Here is a 22359-nt window from a genome sequence, read left to right as displayed (position 1 = left end):
TTTCTGTTGGCTCATCGCTTTGATGGGAAGCCTCAGTGACAAACAGAAAGTTGTGAGAGGGTGGAGGCATTTGGGGGAGTTATGCAAATATCAAAGTTCCTTGATAAATGGATGTCAGTTATGAGGAGTCGGTGTTCCAATGCATATTTGCAAGCAGATCACCCTAGTTAATGCCACATGGCATGCTGAGCCTCCACGATTGAAACAACTGGGGTGGGCCAGGAAAAGTAAGGCTAGAGAGAAAAGCACTATATGATGCTTAATGTCCTCCACCCAGGAAATCCAGCAGGTTCTGTCTGACTTGTTTGAGTTTCACACTGTAAGCCCTTGTACACAGGGTCGGACATTCCGACAACCAAATCCATCAGATTTTGTCCGTCGGATTTTGTCAGACGGATTTTGCCCGAAACTGTTGCATACACACGGTCGGACAAAGTTGTCGGAATGTCCGATCGGTCAGAACGTGATGACGTTATTTCGTTACAACGGAACTACGTTCAGGCTAGTAGCCAATAGCTTTGATGTAGGAATTTGATCTGAGCATGCGTGGCACTTTGTCCGATCGGAATTCTCTACACATGATCGGAGTATGTCCGATCGGAGCATTTTGTCGGAAAATGTTACCGGCAAGTTGGAAAACATGGTCCTTCGGATACTCGGACGGAAACAGTCCGATGGAGACCACACACAGTCGGAATATCCGACAAAACGGTCCGATCGGAGACATTCCGTCTGAATCTCCGACCGTGTGTACAAGGGCTTAGAAGCTCAGAGTGTGTAGTGAAATCAGAGTAAACAACTTTATACAAGAAAAGAGCCTGCACAACTGTACAAGACTGAAGGGAAGGTTGGGGTTCAGCTTTAATCATAGCAATAACTTTAAATGCCGGTTAATATGCAAGGTGATTTTCTAAACAAGAAAATCTGGCTGAAATGTTTTCCTTTATTTATTTTTACAGAGACATTCCTATCAGCGCTCTTATGACCATTCTTCAGGTTTTGGTTCAGTGAGACAGGCTGGAAGCTTTCCAAAATATTCCAACTCAAGAACTAACCGTGGTGTCGTTGCTGACCCTCAGCAAGCCTCAGGAACTATTGTGCAGATAGTCATTAATAACAGCCACAGGCATGGAAGAGGTAAACACTAATAATGCAGATGTTCATATGAATAGGATATTTTGTTTTTCCGTTTAAAGTGATTAGAATTATGTAGTACAATTTAGATTTGTATTCATTCACATACTTTTTCTTGGTTATGCTTTCCTAATGGTCTATCGTTTTGTCATTACTGTTTGGCTAAACACCAATTGATGTTGGCATATTTGGCAGGTATTAAGGTGCAATCAGGAAATAACTGAGATCTAATGGGGACCTATGAGGATAGCATGATTTTAGCTGCCACTGCTGACTTGTCTGTAATTGTGTAGGCTTCTGCACAATTAGGATTTCACTATCTGTAAAGTCATTGACTTCAATTACATGAAGGATAGGGGTTCAGATCTTTTAACATTATGCCTGTGCAAGTTTTGAAAGTATTCACTGTTTACAGTTTACTGGTCACCAACGTTTTTGTCTACAAATTGGTCCTAGTTTGCTAAAGTGCCAGGTGTAATATTCTGGGTCTGATTTTCTTAAAGGAAGTTAGTTCTTGGATCCAGGGATACCAATCGACTTCGCAAATATGCACTTTTACCTCTTCTCTTTCTGTGCTTAAAAAGCTGCCATCATGGGGTGAGACAATTTTAAAAACTGCAGTGTTTACATTTAGCCTGACTATGTCTGTTCTTAGTCATTGTTCCAGGATAGCAATATGTGACATCATTGGACTCTTAAAGGCCATACACACAGGCCGAATATCGGGGAGCATTGGCCAGTTCAATAACAACTATCAGACATTCGGCGCGTGTACGGCAGCCAGTCCAACAGAAGACAGCCATTCCGTTGAAAGAGCATGACCAAAAAAGGTCTGCATCCAATAAGCGCTCTCAGCCAATGGCTAAGAGCACTGACCAGTGTGTTCTGGCAGAGGGGGCGTTTCCATGTGAGAACACAATAGCTCAGCAGGGGAGATTGCGTAGTTAGTACAGCGGTTCCTCCCAAGCTCTTCAGTTTTTGTCGTTCAGCCCACTGGGTTGAATAGAAAAAAAAATTAATAGTGTTCACTAGGCTTTAGAGTTCCCCTGGCAAGGTCGGAGAAAAGTGTGACCTTCCAGAGGTAGACTTTTTACTCATACAGATCAATGCCAAGGTGCCGAAAATCTTTTCTTTGCTGGAGAATGGATGTTTTTGCGCACCAGTGAACATTTCTTCTGGCATAATCCCTTACTCTTAATTATCAGCAAGGTAACACAGATTATGATTCCCAAGACAGCATTCCTGCTTAGATGGTTTGGGTTCCTATGCAAATCAAGACTCCTTTTAGTATTTTACCAAATTCATGCAATGGGGTTGATTTACTAAAATCAGAGATTGCAAAATCTGGTGCAGCTGTACATGGTAGTCAGCAGCTTGTTCAATTAAGCTTTGAAAAAAAAAATGGAATCTGCACTTTCTAGTTTTAGTAAATCAACCCCAATGTATTCCATCAGGGGTCTTACTTTCTGTTGGTGACAATGATCACCGGGAGAAAGGTTCTAACCCTTCCCTACCCTGTTCAAAACTGAAAAAAAAAAGTTTTGCCTTTATATACTGTACACTTTAACCACTTGCCGACCGCCTCACGCCGATGTACGTCATCAGAATGGCACGGGCAGGCATAAGCACGTACATGTACGTGCTTTGCCTCCCGCGGGTCGGGGGCCCGATCGGGCCCCCGCCCGGTGCCTGCGGCGGTCGGTTTTCGTTCGGGAGCGATCCCGGACGAGGGGACGGCCATTCATTCATGGCCACCCCCTCGCGATCGCTCCCGACGAATGGAAATCCCCGGTGACATCACTTCCTCTCCTGTAATGTAAACACAGGAGAGGAAGTGATGTATTCTCTCCTCCGTGTCGGTATTTTTCGTTCCGACACGGAGGAGAGCGGATCAGTGAGTTGCACCAACACATCCCACACACAGTAGAACATGCCAGGCACACTCACACCCCCCCTTTACCCCCCGATCACCCCCCCAATTACCCCTGCCCCCCAGTCACAGTGACACCAATGTCATTTTTTTTTTTTTTTTTTTTTTTTTTGCATTGGTGTCATTTGTGACTGTAATAACTGTTAGGGCAGTTAGGGTTAGCCCCCTTTAGTTCTAATGTACCCCCCTAACCCCCCCAATAAAGGTTTAACCCCGTGATCACCCCCCGTCGCCAGTGTCACTAAGGCTGGGTTCACATTGCAGCGGTTTATGAGAACGAATGTGATTCGCACCGCACTGCAGTGCAAATCACATCCGATCTCTGTGCGATTCGAGTTCAGCCATTCGCCGCACCCGCCGCACCCGCCACACCCGCCGCACCCGCCGCAAATTCGCACGGGACCCTTTTTTTGGCCCGCAGCAGAATCGGATCGCATGGGTGTTCACACCATGCGATCCGAGTTTGCAGATCGCACTGCGATATGCGAACTGATCTGGGGGTGTCAGTAACATTTCACTGACACTCCCAGCAGTTCGCATAGGGCAGTGTGAACTGCCGCCGGGAGGCATGCGATGCGGGAACCCGCCGCGGATTCGCGGCGTTTCCGCATCGCTCCAGTGTGAACCCAGCCTAATAAGCGATCATTTTTCTGATCGCCGTATTAGTGTCACAGGTGACGCTAGTTAGGCAGGTAGGTATTTAGGTTCGCCGCAGCTTTTTATAGCGCTAGGGACCCCCATATACTACCGCATAAAGCCCCCTGATTGCCCCCTAGTTAACCCTTTCACCAGTGATCACCATATAACTGTTACAGGTGACGCTGGTTGGTTAGTTATTTTTTTATAGTTTCAGGGCACCCGCCATTTATTACCTAATAAAGGTTTAACCCCCTGATCACCCGGCAGGTGTCATTTGTGACTAATAACTGTTAGGGCAGTTAGGGTTAGCCCCCTTTAGTTCTAAGGTACCCCCCTAACCCCCCCAATAAAGGTTTAACCCCGTGATCACCCCCCGTCGCCAGTGTCACTAAGGCTGGGTTCACATTGCAGCGGTTTATGAGAACGGATGTGATTCGCACCGCACTGCAGTGCAAATCACATCCGATCTCTGTGCGATTCGAGTTCAGCTATACAGATAGTATGGCTGAATTCGTGTCGCACCCGCCGCACCCGCCGCAAACTCGCACGGGACCCTTTTTTTGGTCCGCAGCAGAATCGGATCGCATGGGTGTTCACACCATGCGATCCAAGTTTGCAGATCGCACTGCGATATGCGAACTGATCTGGGGGTGTCATTAACATTTCACTGACACTCCCAGCAGTTCGCATAGGGCAGTGTGAACTGCCGCCGGGAGGCATGCGATGCGGGAACCCGCCGCGCATTCGTGGCGTTCCCGCATCGCTCCAGTGTGAACCCAGCCTAATAAGCGATCGTTTTTCTGATCGCTGTATTAGTGTCACAGGTGACGCTAGTTAGGCAGGTAGGTATTTAGGTTCGCCGCAGCTTTTTATAGCGCCAGGGACCCCCATATACTACCGCATAAAGCCCCCTGATTGCCCCCTAGTTAACCCTTTCACCAGTGATCACCATATAACTGTTACAGGTGACGCTGGTTGGTTAGTTATTTTTTTATAGTTTCAGGGCACCCGCCATTTATTACCTAGTCTCACTAGTGTACCCCTAAATTTAGGGGTGTCTACTTTCTAAAATGGGGTCATTTGGGGGGGGGGGGTTTGTGCCATCTTGGCATTTTATGGCCTTCAAAACTGTAACGCCCTTAGAAAGCCTGAAGGCGGTGCTTGGTTTTTGGGGCCCCGTACGCGGCTAGGCTCCCAAAAAGTCCCACATATGTGGTATCCCCGTACTCAGGAGAAGCAGCAGAATTTATTTTGGGGTGTCATTTCACATATGCCCATGGCATGCGTGAGCAATATATCATTTAGTGACAACTTTGTGAAAAAAAAAAAAAGTTTGTAATTTTCCCGCAACTTGTGGCAAAATATAAAATATTCCATGGACTCAACATGCCTCTCAGCAAATAGCTTGGGGTGTCTACTTTCTAAAATGGGGTCATTTGTGGGGGTTTTGTGCCATCTTGGCATTTTATGGCCTTCAAAACTGTAATAGGTAGTGAGAAGTGAACTCAAAAAATTACGCCCTTAGAAAGCCTGAAGGCGGTGCTTGGTTTTCGGGGCCCCGTACGCGGCTAGGCTCCCAAAAAGTCCCACATATGTGGTATCCCCGTACTCAGGAGAAGCAGCAGAATTTATTTTGGGGTGTCATTTCACATATGCCCATGGCATGCATGAGCAATATATCATTTAGTGACAACTTTGTGAAAAAAAAAAAAAAAAAAAAAAAGTTTGTAATTTTCCCGCAACTTGTGGCAAAATATAAAATATTCCATGGACTCAACATGCCTCTCAGCAAATAGCTTGGGGTGTCTACTTTCTAAAATGGGGTCATTTGTGGGGGTTTTGTGCCATCTTGGCATTTTATGGCCTTCAAAACTGTAATAGGTAGTGAGGCGTGAAATCAAAAATTTACGCCCTTAGAAAGCCTGAAGGCGGTGCTTGGTTTTCGGGGCCCTGTACGCGGCTAGGCTCCCAAAAAGTCCCACATATGTGGTATCCCCGTACTCAGGAGAAGCAGCAGAATTTATTTTGGGGTGTCATTTCACATACGCCCATAGCATGTGTGAGCAATATATCATTTAGTGACAACTTTGTGTAAAAAAAAAAAAAAAATTTTTTTTTTGTCATTATTCAATCGCTTGAGGCAAAAAAATAAAATATTCAATGGGCTCAACATGCCTCTTATCAATTTCCTTAGGGGGTCTACTTTCCAAAATGGGGTCATTTGGGGGGGTTTTGTACTGCCCTGTCATTTTAGCACCTCAAGAAATGAGATAGACAGTCGTAAACTAAAAGCTGCGTAAATTCCAGAAAACGTACCTTAGTTTGTAGATGTGACAACTTTTGCGCAAACCAATAAATATACAATTATTGACTTTTTTTTTACCAAAGACATGTGGCTGAATACATTTTGGCCTAAATGTATGACTAAAATTGAGTTTATTGGATTTTTCTAATAACAAAAAGTAGAAAATATCATTTTTTTTCAAAATTTGCGGTCTTTTTACGTTTATATCGCAAAAAATAAAAATCGCAGAGGCAATCAAATACCATCAAAAGAAAGCTCTATTTGTGGGAAGAAAAGGACGCAAATTTTGTTTGGGTACAACATTGCATGACCGCGCAATTACCAGTTAAAGCAGCGCAGTGCCAAAGTGTAAAAAGACCTCTGGTCATTTACCAGCAAAATGGTCCGGTCTGAAAGTGGTTAAAGTGGTTGTAAAGGCAGAAGGTTTTGTACTGTAATGCATTCTCTACATTGAGGTAAAAAAACCTTCAATTCTCGGCTCCCCCCCCTTATACTTACATGAGCTCAATCTAGATTAAATCATGTTTGTCCATTCCTTTACAGCCACTTGAAAAATGACTAGTGAAAACAGAGTTGTTTATCTGCTAACCAAGCATCTTCCAGGACAGAAGAGAATTCCCTTATATGAGCATTTAGGGTGTAGAGAATATAAAAGGGTTATTTACAAAAGGCAAATCCCCTTTGCACTAAAAGTGCACTTGGAAGTGCAGTCGCTGTTGATCTGAGGGGGACATGCAAGGAAAATAAAAACAGCATTGTAGCTTGTACAACTTGTAAAATCAGCAGAGCTTCCCCTCATTTCAGATCTTCCCCTCAGATCTACAGCGACTGCACTTCCAAGTGCACTTTCAGTGCAAAGTGCAGTTGCCTTTCGTAAATAACCCCCATAGTGTTTTGTTTGCCTTTTAGTACTAGCTATTGCTGAGAAGAGCCTCTGGATATATGCTCAAATTATCTAAGAGCCCTGTGTTTTATGTTTGTGGATGGGTGAAGCCTATCTATCTCTCATTTGCTGTCCTGGAAGATTTCTGGAAATTGAGTTACCAGGTGATTAACCAACTAGCCAATTGTGGAAAGAGTAATGCACCAGGGTCCCTGATGCCTCCCCTGTTCTCAGCCCTTGAGAAATGTTTTGTATGTACTATAGCTAAATACATATACAAGCTGCCTGCCCCTAGCAGGTTGTGATCTTCATTGACTGCATGAATGCTTTGCAGCATAAAAATCATAATTTATGGCTATTAGTACTGAAGTCATTACCAAAAAAATATGGAGTAGTTGCCTTCCTTGTTGTTCTGAGTCTTTGTCTGCAGTAAGGGACAATGGTTGCTTGATATCCTTGATTAAAATAATACAAATAAAACTATGGGGGTTATTTACTAACGGAAAATCCACTTTGCACTGCAAGTGCACTTGAAATTGTACTGAAAGTGCACTTGGAAGTAAAGTCGCTGTAGATCCGAGGGGGACATGCAAGGAAAATAAAAAACAGCATTTTAGCTTGCACATGATTGGATGATAAAATCAGCAGAGTTTCCACTCATTTCAGATCTACCCCTTAGATTTAGAGCGACTGCACTTGAAAGTGCACTTGCAGTGCAAAGTGGATTTGCCTTTTGTAAATAACCCCCTATATGTCTTAAAAGTACAGTTATTCTTTAGATGGCTGTACGTGGATCCAGCAGGTATGCTATTGTGGGGGGGTAATGCTAAAAACAGGCTCTTGAGTAGTGTTTTACTGACCCCACAAGGTGCAAAGGCAGCTGGACAAGGTTGTATGCACAATGTAGCCAAAATGCTTATGCACACAAGCCCTTACAGTGCTCCGTAATCCTTTGATCCTAGCGAGAGTAAACAAAAGAAATTTAACATATATATTATAATAAATTAGATATCGTAGCTAATACCCAAATAACATGCTGGGTGCCCTGGATGACATCAGGCAAGCGGGCTGGATGTCATTCAGCATTTATACGATGATAGACTTGCGAAAACAGCATGTGTATTTATGGAAACTGCATATTTTCTCTCCCAACGTAAAACTGAAAGAGATAACAGCTCTACAAAATGAGGTTAAGAGTTTCCACGACATTACATAAAAATCATTTTTATACATTTATTGTTGTATTCAGAGTTATTTGGCAGTTATATTTTGGGATAAATATCTGAGGTTGTGCTAATTACGTATTTAGAAAAATATTGTGTTTAAATGTATAAATGTATTTGTAGCCACGGTGTTGGCACTACTGACAAACAATCCGCCAAATCACCCCACTACCAGATTTCATGCATCCTTTCCAGAGACAATGAACAGTCTTTTGCAAGCTTTGTTTTTGTTGTTTTATTGGGGGGTACAACTTGGATGCCCATAGAATTCATCATTGCCATTATATTTAAAGATTCCAATACACTTTGAATAAAATTAGAGCCTGAAGATTGAATGTGTATAATAGACTAGATATAAATTTTCCCCTGCATCTCCATGCAGACTGTTACTCCTCCTGCATCTCCATGCAGACTGTTGTTTCTAAGAGTTTTCCATCCATCACTGTGTGATGGACAAAAACATCACTTTTGACCGTGTAAAAGCAATGGTCTTACATCTCTTCGCCTCTTTTGCCAAAACTTGCTTCTTCCTGTACATACCTGATTCCTCCTGCACAAACTTGTAGTTGCTAATTGAAGTATGATATATCCTCTTCTATTGGGTAGTATAAACTCACTCTGAATAAGCCCCTCTACTGGCTCTTTTGGCTCTCTGCTACTAGGCCTGAGACCTGCAGAACCTCTCCCCGGAGGCCTAGTAGGTAAAAGTTTGTCTTCTAGGAAATGGACTACTGCTCCCAGCCAGCCCAACTTGCAAACAAGATTTGACACACATCCCCACAGTCTCTTCTCTGATCCAGGACTCCTCACCATCCACAGTGTGCATGATAAAGACTCTGCTAATGATCATGTAGAAGCAGAGTTCCCTCACAGATTCCCTGGCACCTCCAGCCATCCACTGTGCTAACACTCACTGACCTTCCAACCCTGAGTCCTTGATGAGGAACTTGATGAGGAACTGCTCCAAGAGTTCCCTGCCACCAACCGTGTGGTGACAGAGACATTGCCAATGACCATGTAGAGGCAATGGAGGTTATTTACTAAAGGAAAATCCACTTTGCACTGCAAGTGCACTTGGAAATAAAGTTGATATAGATCCAAGGGGGGCATGCAAAGAAAATAAAAAATAGCATTTTAGCTTGCACATGATTGGATGATAAAATCAGCAGAGCTTCCACTTATTTCAGATCTACCCCTTAGATTTAGAGCGAGTACAAAGTAGATTTGCCTTTTGTAAATAACCCCCAATGTTCCTTCACAGATCTCCCCGAGCCTCCTCCTGCAATCGGTACACCCCCCCCCCCCCCAGATGTGGGCATCCTCCTGCGGCTGTCTAGCACTCCATTCCTCACTTCACCCAGTCGACTTCTCCTCCCCAGTGACATGTGACCTCAGCTTATATATGAGGCTCGCCCCCTGCCAATACCGATGGGGATTGGTCAGAAATCACACACAAGCTGCCTGCCACTCTAGTTCCAGACCCAGACCCTTTTCTAGAACATTCTCCTCCGAAACAAGGAAGGCACCTCAGAACTGATGTGCAGGTGGTCACACCCACTGCTACTCTGACCACTCCCTGCCCCCAGATCAAAACAGACAGGCCTATCTTACAGCATAAGCCTGCCTAAATTTGCCTGTGCTGAACAAGCCCTAGTAATATAACCCTTACTAGCCCCTACCTACGGGTAGAGGGTGCTACATATTATAGCTATTTTGTTCCCTTTTACTCTTAAATGATTGGCCTACTTATCTTCACCAAACTTCACACTTTAGTAAATGAGGGCCAATATAAATGTTGTGTAGAAACAGGTTCTGGTCTTCACAAAATGGAACTTGGAAACCTACCTTTTTATTTGAACTAGGTTTAGTCCATTCATTTTTTTTTTTTTTTTAACTGGAGTTGGGCTTTAATTGAAGTAAACACAAACATCCAGTTATGTGCAGGAGGATTTAAAAAAAAAAAGTGCTTCTCTTGCCCATGATCAGATGTTTAAAATGAATACAGCTTTACTTCATTGCACTTCAGTAAATCTGGCAGTAAAGTGTCTAATAATTCATCTTGGGCAAGAGCACTTTTGCACAGTAATAAAAAAGGCTTTTACCAAGTTCATAATCATTACTGTAACCAGTAACTGGACAGTCTCTCCAAATTAAATAAACTTTGCAATAACAACAGTAATACATTCCTGCATGCAGAATATATCATTCTGGGATTTCTAAGTAGGCCTTTACATGCAATTAGAGCAAGGTTAATTCATCATTGTATGATATACACAATCACAGTTATATCCTGAAGATGAATGTCTGCCATTAATAGCAGTGCTTTAGCAGAGCACATGGGCCTTACTGTTTTAACTGACAATAATGTTTCTGATGGATTCATTACAATCTTTTTCAGACGTTGCGTATCATTTTAAAGTGACCCAGCTACTATATTATATATGCAAAAGCAAGCTATACCCGTAAAAGAGGAGCGTAATACTTACTTATCCTTCTACCAGTGCAATTAAACACTGCTCCAAGCCTGTGAATTGGCACCCCAAGGCCTGCTTGGAAATCGACCATTCCAGGAGTATTAATCTTCGTGGTCTCCAACAAGTTTCAATATTTCATTCTGTGGACTGTCTCACATTACAGGATACAACAGTAATGTGGAGGTCTGAAAGCAGAACCAGTGAGAGCTGCGGGGAGACCACAGAGATTGACAATTCTGGAAATTCTGGGAATCATTTTTGAGGATCAGAGCTGTGTTAGCTGCATGGAGAGGTAAATATTTACTCTCATCTTTAACATATATAGCTTGATTTGACACATTTAATATATTATCTGGGTTGCTTTAATGTGGGCTTGGTAGGCATGTAGACTAATGCAGCGTACGCACGACCGGACTTTTCAACATCAAAGGTCCGACGGAACAATTCCGGCAGACCATTCGATCGTGTGTGGGCTGCAGCGGACTTTTGATTTGCAAAAATCCGACAGACTTTAGAAATGGAACATGTTTCAAATTTTTCCGCCGGAACTCCGCCGGACCCAGTTCCTACCGAGAAATCCGCTCGTGTGTATGCTAGTCCGACGGACAAAAACCGACGCGAGGGCAGCTATTGGCTACTGGCTATGAACTTCCTTATTCTAGTCCGGTCGTACGTCATCACGTTAGAATCCGTCGGACTTTGGTGTGATTGTGTGTGGCCAAGTCCGTTCATTCGGAAAGTCCGTCATAACTCTGTCAGAACTCCGTCGAAAGTCTGTCGGACCTAGTCCCTCAAAGTCCGGTCGTGTGTACGCAGCATTATATACAGAACATTAAACTGCTCAAATCCTGAAAATACCCTTCCCCCTACATGAGTAAACACAACCCAGAAATTCCCACAATGCTCCAGTTTTCAGGTCCACTGGAACATGGTATAGATCTGAGAAATATGGAATTGAAATTGTGGTTCACAGAGATAATTTTAACAGAGTAACACAGTTATGGTGATTGTTTTGATGGAGGCTCGGCTCTCCGCCACCCCTGTACAGCTACATCGGCTTCCATCCACCACGGGGGTAAAAGACCAAGACCCTTAAAGCCTACCAGCACCCCATGGTAAAGATTGTGGACCAATGCCTTTACTACTGGACCCTGCTAGTGTGCGGCCTCTAGTCACGATGGACCGCTACCAGACTAAACCTCATTCCCCGGTCTCAATTATACAAGGCGACCCGGAGGAGTACGTTAGCACCCTGATGGTGGACAACAACTCCCAGCAAGCCCTTCCTTCACATCTCCCCCCACCCTCCCAGTCCATTTTAACCCCTGATCTGCTCAATGTCAAACTACAGGCCCTTGCACACCAGCTTACAAAGGGAATAGCCCAGGAGGTGGGGAAGATTTCCAGGGAAATTAGAGGGGAAACCTCCTGCATGTGCCAGGCTACGAGACATAGTGCTGCAGTTCCACTATTATGAAAGTAAAGAGGTGCTGACCCCACAACCGATCCCATATTGACTATAAAGGGGACAGAATTCAAATATTCAGCGATCTTTCCTCAATCACCCTGGCCAAAAGGCATCTCCTCTAACCTTCATAAGATCCCTTACTTCTGGGGCTTCCCGTTTTGCCGCAGTCCAACAAAAGATGGAGCCCAACATACACTTCAAGATCTGCAAGAAGGAGATTCCTTCCTCAAAAACCTGGACCTACCACCATTGCCAGCGGATGAAGGGCAACAATGCCTACCGCCCTTCAGCTACATCATCGATCTGGACTCCGATGTGAGTAAAAAAATCAAGGGCCTACTCCACTCCCCAATGTCCTCAATGGCCTAGGCAACCTATTTGATCCCCCTTGAGTCATCCCCCAGGAGGCTTTTATTTCCTTGGGACCACAGATCCCCATAACCCCTTCTCATGGGTTCAACTTGTTCTGATCCACCTTGTTGCCGACAATGGAAGATTGACTGCTCTGTTGCTCTTTGACCTCTCTTACCATTGGAGTGCTTCGCATTGTTGTTTTTTTCTGTTTCCTTTGGTTGGATCCTCTGATTTACCACACAAGACTGATTATGGAGTCTTTTGCCTGTTAACACCACCACCAGAGTAGCACAGCGGGTCCTCGTGCTTCTTCCAGTTGGAGGCCGCCCTGTTCCTCCACTTGCCACCCGGCTGTGGTCAAGGACTCCCGAGTAGCAGATGCCACTCGGGAATACACATGTTGTTGGGACTTTTTTTTCTAGGCCAACCCAGCCTTTTTGTTATATCGCAGCTACTCAATGGTTATTATGCTCTCTTTTTGTATTTCTTACGTTTTCATATGTAATTTTTCTAACATCCTCCACAGTACAAGGTGATATGTTGATTAACACAAGGCTATTAACCTGTAATTCCGCAATTGGGAAGTTACCTGTTCCACTACATCTACATTGGCTAACCTTTACTACCTTGGTATGGCTCTGAAGTTGTTGTCATACAATGTAAAGGGCCTGAATTCCATTAAATTATGGCTGGCCTTGAAGGAGTTCAGGGCCTCTGGTGCAGATGTGATCCTGATTCAGGAAACCCACTTCCGTGCTGGAGGTTCCTTTAAATTTGCATCCAAATATTTGCCAACTACTCACACAGTGTGTGACTCATCTGGTAAGGCTGGCATCGCAATACTGATTAGATGCTCCTGCGCTCTCAAGGTCGAGTCCACGCACTTAGACCCACATGGCCGCTACATAAAAATGCAATGTGTTTATATGTCTCATCCCATTACAATTATAAACGTATATGCGCCTAACTCATGTCAGAGCAAATTCTTAACTGAAGCATCCCAATAGCTCCAATGCTTCCCACAGCTACAAGGTGATAGGTGGAAACTTTAATGCCATACTCTCCCCTACTCGAGACAGGAGATCCCTATTCCACACCAAACTACCCCTCCCAGTGCAGTCCTTATCCACATCCTTTCCCAAACTGATACATGCCCACCACCTGTTTGACACTTGGAGGATCTAACATCCTACAAGCAAACAGTTTTTATTCCATTCTCCCCCTCACAAAATGTTCTCTAGATTAGACCACTTTTTTGTGACAGCCCCCCTCCTACCCAACACAGTGTCAGCTGAATTGGGCCTTATCACCTGCACCTGGTCGGATCATGCCCCCCTGACCCTAGACCTCTCCTTCGCCACCGCGTATCCTAAGAAATGTCACTGGAGACTAAATGAATCACTGCTAAATAACCCCAGTGCGAGTGCACTCTCCCTCGCACTGACAGAATACTTTCAGCTCAATGTAGGTACTGTCCCCAGTCCATCCACTCTATGGGAAGGCATATTTCAGGGGGCAATGTATCTCAGTATGCTCCCATAGAAAGAAAGATTCCGCCTTCTTGAAATTGTCTTCACTGGCTGAACTGCTAAATGCTCTCTAGTACACTCTCCCACAGTGGCTCGACTATGGACGGTGACTTTGCTACAAAACAGGTTAAAGTCCCCAGAGATGTCAGCTATAGACAAATCCCTCCTATGGGCTAAGCAAAAATTCTATGAGTTCTCCAACATACCACACAGAATGTTAGTCTCCAGACTCAACCCTATGCCCTTCCACTCTTTTCTGGACCACTTTAAACAACATGATGGGATCCAAACTTACTGCCACCAAACCATGATTCGGGTCTTTGGTGCGTTTCACGCTAAACTTTACAACTGTCTAACCCCAGAACTCCACCCTCCACCCTCCATTTGATCAAGAGTCGTTCAAGACTTTTTTTTATCAGACATTAAACTACCAAAACTGACCAAACTGGACCTACTTGTCTTAAACGCCCCCATTACAGGAGAAGAATTAGCTAATACAATTAAACACCTACCCCTGCACAAATCCCCTGGCCCAGATGGCCTCCCTTACTCCTACTACAGGACTTTCCTACGGATTTTGTCACCTCATCTACTATCTTTATACAATTTCCTTCTACCCTTTCTTCACTCCTACATCTCAGTAATTCCTAAACCTGGTAAAGACCCCATCCACCCCAGACAATTACCACTCAATGGCACTCCTCATTTCGAATTACAAACTCTTCACCAAAATCCTGGCCAATCGCTTATCCCAATTCCTTACCAAATTAATTGATATCGATATCAATGAACAGAGTATGCAGACCTCAGCCTAGATGTCCAAAAAGCATTTGATAGACTAAGCTGGCCCTACATGTTTGCTGCCCTTTATCGGCCCTCTATTCTAACCCCTCATCTCAGGTTCAAATGGCCTCATTTACATCCCCGACCTTCCTTATGTCCAACGGTTCCAGACATGGCTGTCCCCTATCCCCCCCTCCTCTTCATTCTATGTCTGGAGCCCTTAGCAGAAGCGATACGGTCCCACCCTGATATTCGAGGGGTTCCTATTTGCCACAGGGAATATAAATAATCCCTATTCGTGGATGACATTCTGCTGATCCTCACCCACCCTCACATTTCCCTTCCATCCCTACATGCTCTCCTATCTCGGTTCAGCTCCCTATCTGGTTATAAAATCAACACCTCTAAAACGGAAGCCTTGCCTTTACATATCTCCCTGGAAGATCTAACTTCCCTAAAAAGCTCATACCCATACCACTGGTGCACCTCATCTCTTAAATACCTAGGCGTACAAATTGCCCCTACCTATTCCTCCCTATAGTCAAACAACTACACACCACTGTGTAAGGACAACAATGCCATGTTAACTCATTGGAATCTACTTCTAATCTCATGGTTAGGCAGAATCAATGTGTTGAAAATGTCGGGCATGCCTAAACTACTATAATTTAGGTGGTCTGGGGGGCCCTGATGTTCACAAATATTACCTAGCCTCACATCTTCCTGTAGTGATATCCTGGTCTTGCCTTTCACCGCCAAATAGGTAGTCAGAGATCGAGATGGGCTCTCTGTTTCCCACCCATCCCTGCTCCATAATCTGGTCCCCTTCACTGCACCAAGATCTCAAGCTTCAAAGTCTATGCCTAGGCCCTATGTTGTTCTCATTAAAGATATGGCGTACCTGTGCTACAATGTTCTCTCTCTCTTCATCATGTCCCCCCCCACCAACTTCCTCTATAACCACTTATTCCCAGACAGTTTGTCCCACACTGGAATGCATCCCTGGGCTCAAGCAGGTCTCTTCCAGCTCCACCAATTCGCCCATCCAATTACCCGAAATCTCCGGACCTTTTTTTGGATCTGTAGGATAAATCTGAGTTTGATATCACAGCCCTAAACCCAAACTGATACCCACCCAACATCTCAGTCCCTCATCTTTTGTCCTCAACTTCCCCTAGGTTATAGCCCTCTGATCTCGCTCTTTTGTATTCCCTTTGATAGAGTTACATATCTTGTACCAGATCTGTTTGTTGTTATTAGATCTAAAATTGATTCTTTTGAATTTTATTTTACTTGATGTGCTTTTCTCTGCATTTCTCAATTTCTGTACTTACCATGTTTTATAGCTAATAAAAAAACACAATTAACAAAAAAATTAAAAATAAATATATTATTTTAATAAAAAAGCAGAAAGGTAGATGTGATGTTAGTTAATATGTTTGGTATGAGGGTAGCTTGAATAATAATATTGTATACATGAAAAAGTGTGTACGAGGTGTAAGTGGACCTATAAGGTTCATATGGCACTTTGAAAGTAAGTATAAAATTTGTAAAAGTTGAGGGAATCAAGGAAAGACTGATCAGGACAGTTTTGGGATGGCACAGATGAGACAAAGAAAATACCAAGATATGACAGAGTGGGGAAAAACCAAATAGAGTTCAGGGTTAAAAGAACTTTTGAAATTAAAGAGAAAAATTGAGGCTTCACTTCAGAATACAATCCCTAACAATTTTATTGAGCTAAGAGTCAATGCACCACTCACGTGAGCTCTATGATTATCATAAAGTGAAATGCTCCGTAGGGGAGCCATGGCAGGTTTTGTATGAATTCTTCACTCAAAAAAGTAAATTGTAGGAACATATCCTGGAGGGGCGACTTCCATATATTTTTATTTGAATGGCACTGTTCAGGCTGAGGTTGAGCTATAGTTAAAGCTGGCACATAGAACCAGGGAAATCAGATTTCTATAAGACCTGCAGCAGGGCTCCAGGGTGTGCAATCTGGTGGTTTCAATTCTTGAAATATAGTAATCGGTATGGTATATTAAAGCTGAAGTCGAAAAAAGAGAATGAAAGATGAAGATATAATATTTAGAGTGAGGGAGCAAATTGGGCCACATCTGGAGAATTCTAGCATTTGTATTATAATATATTTCTTTGCCAATTATCTGTGCTAGGTCATATAACTCTTGGTTTCATGATTGCTAAATACTTGGCTCTGTGCTGTCATCAATGCTTTATCTTAATGATCAACTTTTCATTATAAGTCAAGGTGTCTGGCAACACCACACATTTTATAAAAATGTTTACACCAAATAAGGGATTCCCAGTAAGCCTGAAAAAAAAAGATGCAAGATCATTAACAACCTTTTTTTTGTCCTTAATAGGAGAAAAATTCTTGTAGAGAAAACATTACTAGATTATTGATGATATAAAGTTTTTGGTGCCTCCTTTCACATTTCTATTCCCTTAAATTATGCATACTTGCTTTACTTTGTATCATTTGACCCTTTACCTGAATACTGTTAGTACTCAACACCTGCTTGTATTTGCCATGTTCCCTGCAGTATGTGTATCGAATGGGAAAACATATTCCCATGGAGAATCTTGGCACCCCACCTTGCGAGCCTTCGGAGTAGTGGAATGTGTGCTGTGCACTTGTAACTTCACCAAGCAGGAGTGCAAGAAAATTAGCTGCCCAGAGCACTACACATGTAAATATCCTCAGAAAATAGATGGCAAATGCTGTAAGGTATGTCCAGGTAAGTTCATCAAAAACTGCCAGAGTTTTTTAAATGTTTAAACATAACTGTCCTGCCAAACAGATTTTCTGTTAGGGTTCATGTCAACAGGTGTCCTAGTCAAAAGCAGTGTTTTCCATTCGAGACATGTGCAGCTGCATTTAAATGGGACATGCAGCCTTTGACATAAAAAGGCTGCATTTGACCCACTTTCAGTTTGCAGTTTAAAGGTGCAGAATGTGCTGCATCTACAGAATTCAGGGGAACACAAAGCATGTCAAATGCTACCTCTAAAATGCCATGTGCACTGCTTAATTAAAGTGGTTGTAAACCCTTACAAACCACTTTGACCTACAGGTAAGCCTAGATTAAGGCTTACCTGTAGGTCCAAGCAATATCTCCTAAACCTATATGGTTTAGGAGATATTTGCCCGAAAACGGGCACTGCTGTCTACGGCGCATGCATGGCGCAAGAATGGAGCTGCCGCGCGTGTCGGCTCCCGTGCGCATGCGCGGGAGTGACGTCATCGCGGCTTCGCCGAATGACAGCGGCGGAGCTGCGCGACCCCACCAACAAGATGGATGCGGCGGACTACAGGGGACAGCGACGACTTCGCTGGCTCCTGTGTCAGGTAAGTGACACATAATGGGCTACTATGCGATGCATAGTAGTCCATTATGCTTTGCCTTTGCAGGGAATGAAAGAGGAAGTAACACCCATCAGGGTTTACTTCCTCTTTAAAGGCAATCATACTTTGCTAACCTGCCTTTGGCATGCATTCTACATGCATATCAGACAAAGGGAACACCCCCTGGATCCATTAGCCCTTGTACACACGGTCGGAGAATCTGTCGGAATGCATCTTATTGGACCGTGTCGTCAGATAACCCGACTGTGTGTGGTATGCATCGGACTGATTCCATCCGAATCTCCGTCCGACCCAATTTTCCAACATGTTGGAAAGATTTCCCGACCAACTGGGCCGGACGGACCTAATCCGATCATGTGTAGAGCATTTTCATCTGACCAAGTGCCACGCATGCTCACATTCAAATTCCGACACGGAAGCGCTCGTTCAGGTAAAACTACTGCTCGTAAGCGATATAGCACATTCGTCACGCTGCAATGTTAAAAAATCATTCATCAAGCGCATTCTCTTGTTCTTTACAATGCTGCAAGAACCAACTTCTTTTGATGCTCATAGTCACACACACTTCTCCCGAACGGATTTCATTACTCTTTTTTAACCATTTCAGCAATACAATTTTAGTTTAAGTCACATCTACACAATGTTTGTTTTATTTTTTTATTTTTTGGATGTTTTTTTGGGGGGGGGGGGGGGATTCCCTAAAAATGTCCTTTAAAGACACTGCTCATTTCTCCTTTTTTTTACTTTTTATTTTTGTGTGTAAACTTACAACAAGATGATTGTATTTTTTAGATTTTCTTTTGCTTTTTTAATCTACAGGAGGTTGTTTAGTGTTGGTACCCCTTGTTATTTATTTCACTTTGTATTTTGGAAATGTACTTGCCTGCTCACAAATAAACTCTACTTTTTGAAGGAAAACACATTACACAAGTATTTCATCAAACAAAAATAAAATTTATTTTTTTGCTCGAAAATAAAGCTAGGAATGCAGCACTGGAGAAACTTCTTAACTTTGGTGCAGCCTTTGGACCCCAGGGCAGACATGACTAAATTACATATAAAAAAATTGGTGGCCTGAGGAGTAGATATCTCAGGGAGAGAAGTCTGCTCCTGAAGTCCTCGAGAGCAGGAAATTCAGATGCCATTTCAGGCCCCAGGATGGTGATCTTGAACAGGCTGCATCTTCTGGCACACCTGACTCATCCCAGGCCATCACTCTCTGGTCTTCCTTTGGGACTTCCCACCAGGCATCCTTCGAGGCTGTGGCTGGGCTCCTGTAGCTGGGGCAGGAGAAGGAGGGCGTTGGTAGACCTCCTGGCTGCCACTTGCCACAGCCTCCCCCCGACTGAGGTCTTCCTGTGTATGAAAAGGGGACATAGTTTTAGTTTTTTGATCATCAATCACAACATTTTGTGCTCCTGGCTTTTGCTATTTGACTGTTACCAAATAGAACAGACTATCATTCTGACACCAGCATTTTTCTTTCCCGTCCCAATCATTTTTGGTCACTACTGTCTATTGAGATGTAAACCACTTTGAGAAATCCCAACTTACTGATCAATAAGAACATCTAGTTAACATCATTAAATGTAACACAAGAAATATGTTCAACAATGCCATACCTGTCTCAAGCTGGGCCCCACCACATGGTGCTGCCTGGAAGGCCCAAGTTGGACATCAGAAGCCTCAGCTGGGGGTGAAGGATGCCTTGGAGGAAGCCTGGAGAGTGGTGGCCTGAGTGGTGGCCTGAGTGGTGGCCTGGGTACCCCCTGGTCTACCAGAAAATGCAGCCTATCAAAGTGCACCATCCTGGGGTAATAAACAGCATCTGGATCTCCTGCTCTCAAGGACTCCAGGTGATTCTTTCTCTCCCTGAAATATGTAAGCTTCATGGCCACAATTTTGCTATTCAGATATGTCATGTCTGCCGTGGGGACCCTGATCTGCACCAAAGCAAGCAGTTTCTCCAGTGCTGCGTTCCTCTTTGATCTGTCATTATAAAATTTGTTGTGGAACTGCCACAGGCAAGGCATCTCCATGTAGAGCTTGAGGAATAGCCCCATAAATTTGGCATTGGTGAATGGGTCCATTTGGTCTGCAAGACACAACACAAGACAAACCCTCAAATACTAATAATGCAATTAAAATCCCTCCTAATCTTGTCCCAACAGCAGCCTAGATACAAGCAGTCTAGTCTAGTGAAGCACAAAGTTACAAATGTTACCTTCGTTTCCACGTTCGCCGCGTCCGTGACTCACACTCTCCTCCCAGATCATGCGGACGATACACATTTGTGGCGTTTTATATACAGTGCGCATGCGTGAAACTCCGCCCGCCCCTGACGTTCTTTCCAGACTATTCCCTGCCCCTTCGCTTCCCGTGCAGTGGGGAGAGCACATGGCGGAGAGAACGCAGATGCGCAATAATAGTTCCACTAACGAGGAGGAGGGTGAGGAAAGCCCGGAGCCTGAAACGTCCCGATCCAGGAAGACAAGATTTAAGGCCTCAAATATGTCTTTTGGAGAGATGTTAGAGATGGTCGACATATTGAACAGGACCGACTATGATGGGAAGTATGGACCTTACCCAAACCCAAATATTAGAAAGGCCAAGATCATGAAGAAAGTTGTGAAGAGTCTTCTGAAGAATTTTGGGGTACGCCGATCCAAGGATCAACTGAGAAAACGCTGGTCAGACCTGAAACTGAGGGAGCACGAGCAGTACCTAAGGATCAAGCGTGTTCTTAAAAAAAGTAGGTAGTTGTCGTGTGTTCATATGATTATTCTTTCTTGCATACATGCTCCATGTGCTTTGATTTCATGTTGTGCATTTTAAAATGGCCACTTTCAAGGTCATGGTTTCGTTCGTTCGTATGAAACATCGTTTTGCAGGGAAGTATTCCAGCTTAACAAAGTGGCCCCTCACCTTGTAACTCGGCCCAAAAACACAATTGTACAACACTTCAAAGCAATGTTTCAGATTCCTATTTCTGCCCTCTGTGTGCTAATTAATCTTTGTTTACATTCTCATAGGGGAGAGAAGACTCGGCAAGTATGAGGACACCAGGGACCATGAGGACACAAGGGACCACACCCCTCCCAAAGAAGGGCAACTTCCAGAAGAAGAAACAGAGGAGCAGGAGCAGGAGGAGGAGGAAGAAGGAGAGATCGTGGAAGTTGGCCAAATTGTCACCACAACAGGTGAGTGTCGGAGAACACAGCTTCCGGTAAGCTCATCAATGTATATCACCATATTTGGATTACATGGTGTGTTTGTTTTTTTTTTTTCTAGGTGATGTGGAGGAAGATTCCCGTTTTACCAGTGAAAGTGCCCAGATCTTGATCGGGGAGATAATGGGGTGCAATAGGGATTTGGAAATTGTACAACAAAACATCAATGATGTTAAAAATAAAATGAAGAACATCATTGATGTTTTGGGGAGAGTGTGAAAACGAAAAAAACTAGATAAGGTTTTATTTTTGCTTTTTATCTAAAAAATGTTGTATTATTTTATACATTCCAAATTTGGAAGATGCACAGAGTGTGTAAACATGCTCTATCTCCCATCATGGGGGATCAATGTACGTGTTTTGTGTTTAGTGTCTGAGATGAAGGGGTTGCAGCCCCAAAGCATGTACATTGATCCCCCATGATGGGAGATAGCACATGTTGACACACTGTGTGCATCTTCCAAATTTGTATTTTTCAGGGGTCACACCCCATGTGATGAAGGCAATATCAGCCCAGTTTGTACATACTCATGTCTGATATTGTCTTCACTTTTCCAAGTTGAACTTTGTAAGTTCCTGTGTTCTGTATTTTACGCTTTGATACATGCCTGTTTACAGAAAAAAACAAGTAAAAAATAAATATGATTAAACTCGGTTTTGGATCCCCAAAATCTCTTGGTTTGTTGTAAAAACCTTTACTAAATGCACATATGAATGTGCTTGTATTAAAAAGTTGAATTCTCAACAATGTGTGGCTTCCTTTTTCATTGGGCTTAAAATGTATTTGGAGTGAAATTTGAGTTTGTGCTGAGAAGGAGTGTGATTTACTAAAGGCAACTCCACTTTGCACTCCAAGTGCAGTTTCAGGTGTACTTTTGCAGTGCACTTGTAGTGCATAGTGGATGTGCCTTTAGTAAAAAGCACCCACAGTGATGTGTAAATTTGGACAATCATGCCATTTTCCTGCCATGGTGCTGAAAATGAGCATGATTTAGATCAGTAATGCACTACACATT

The 22359-nt window shown here is 43.5% G+C and overlaps 1 protein-coding gene across 2 annotated transcripts in view; it reads left to right on the top strand.

The window, feature by feature from the left end:
- CHRDL1 (chordin like 1) overlaps positions 1-22359 on the top strand; it is a 167760-nt gene that overhangs the window by 132933 nt on the left and 12468 nt on the right. For both annotated transcript variants that reach the window (XM_077479865.1, XM_077479780.1), the window contains 2 exons: positions 960-1137; positions 17290-17484. In XM_077479865.1, the coding sequence (XP_077335991.1) occupies positions 960-1137; positions 17290-17484 (373 nt within the window). The remainder of the gene's footprint in view (positions 1-959; positions 1138-17289; positions 17485-22359) is intronic.

This window comes from Lithobates pipiens, unplaced genomic scaffold, assembly GCF_037356315.1.
Source record: "Lithobates pipiens isolate NorthernLeopardFrog02 unplaced genomic scaffold, aLitPip1_a1.2 Scaffold_1, whole genome shotgun sequence".
In the NCBI taxonomy this organism is placed as follows: Eukaryota; Metazoa; Chordata; class Amphibia; order Anura; family Ranidae; genus Lithobates; species Lithobates pipiens.
Note: the sequence above shows the minus strand (reverse complement) of the source record. Positions and strands in the feature narration are given on the sequence as shown.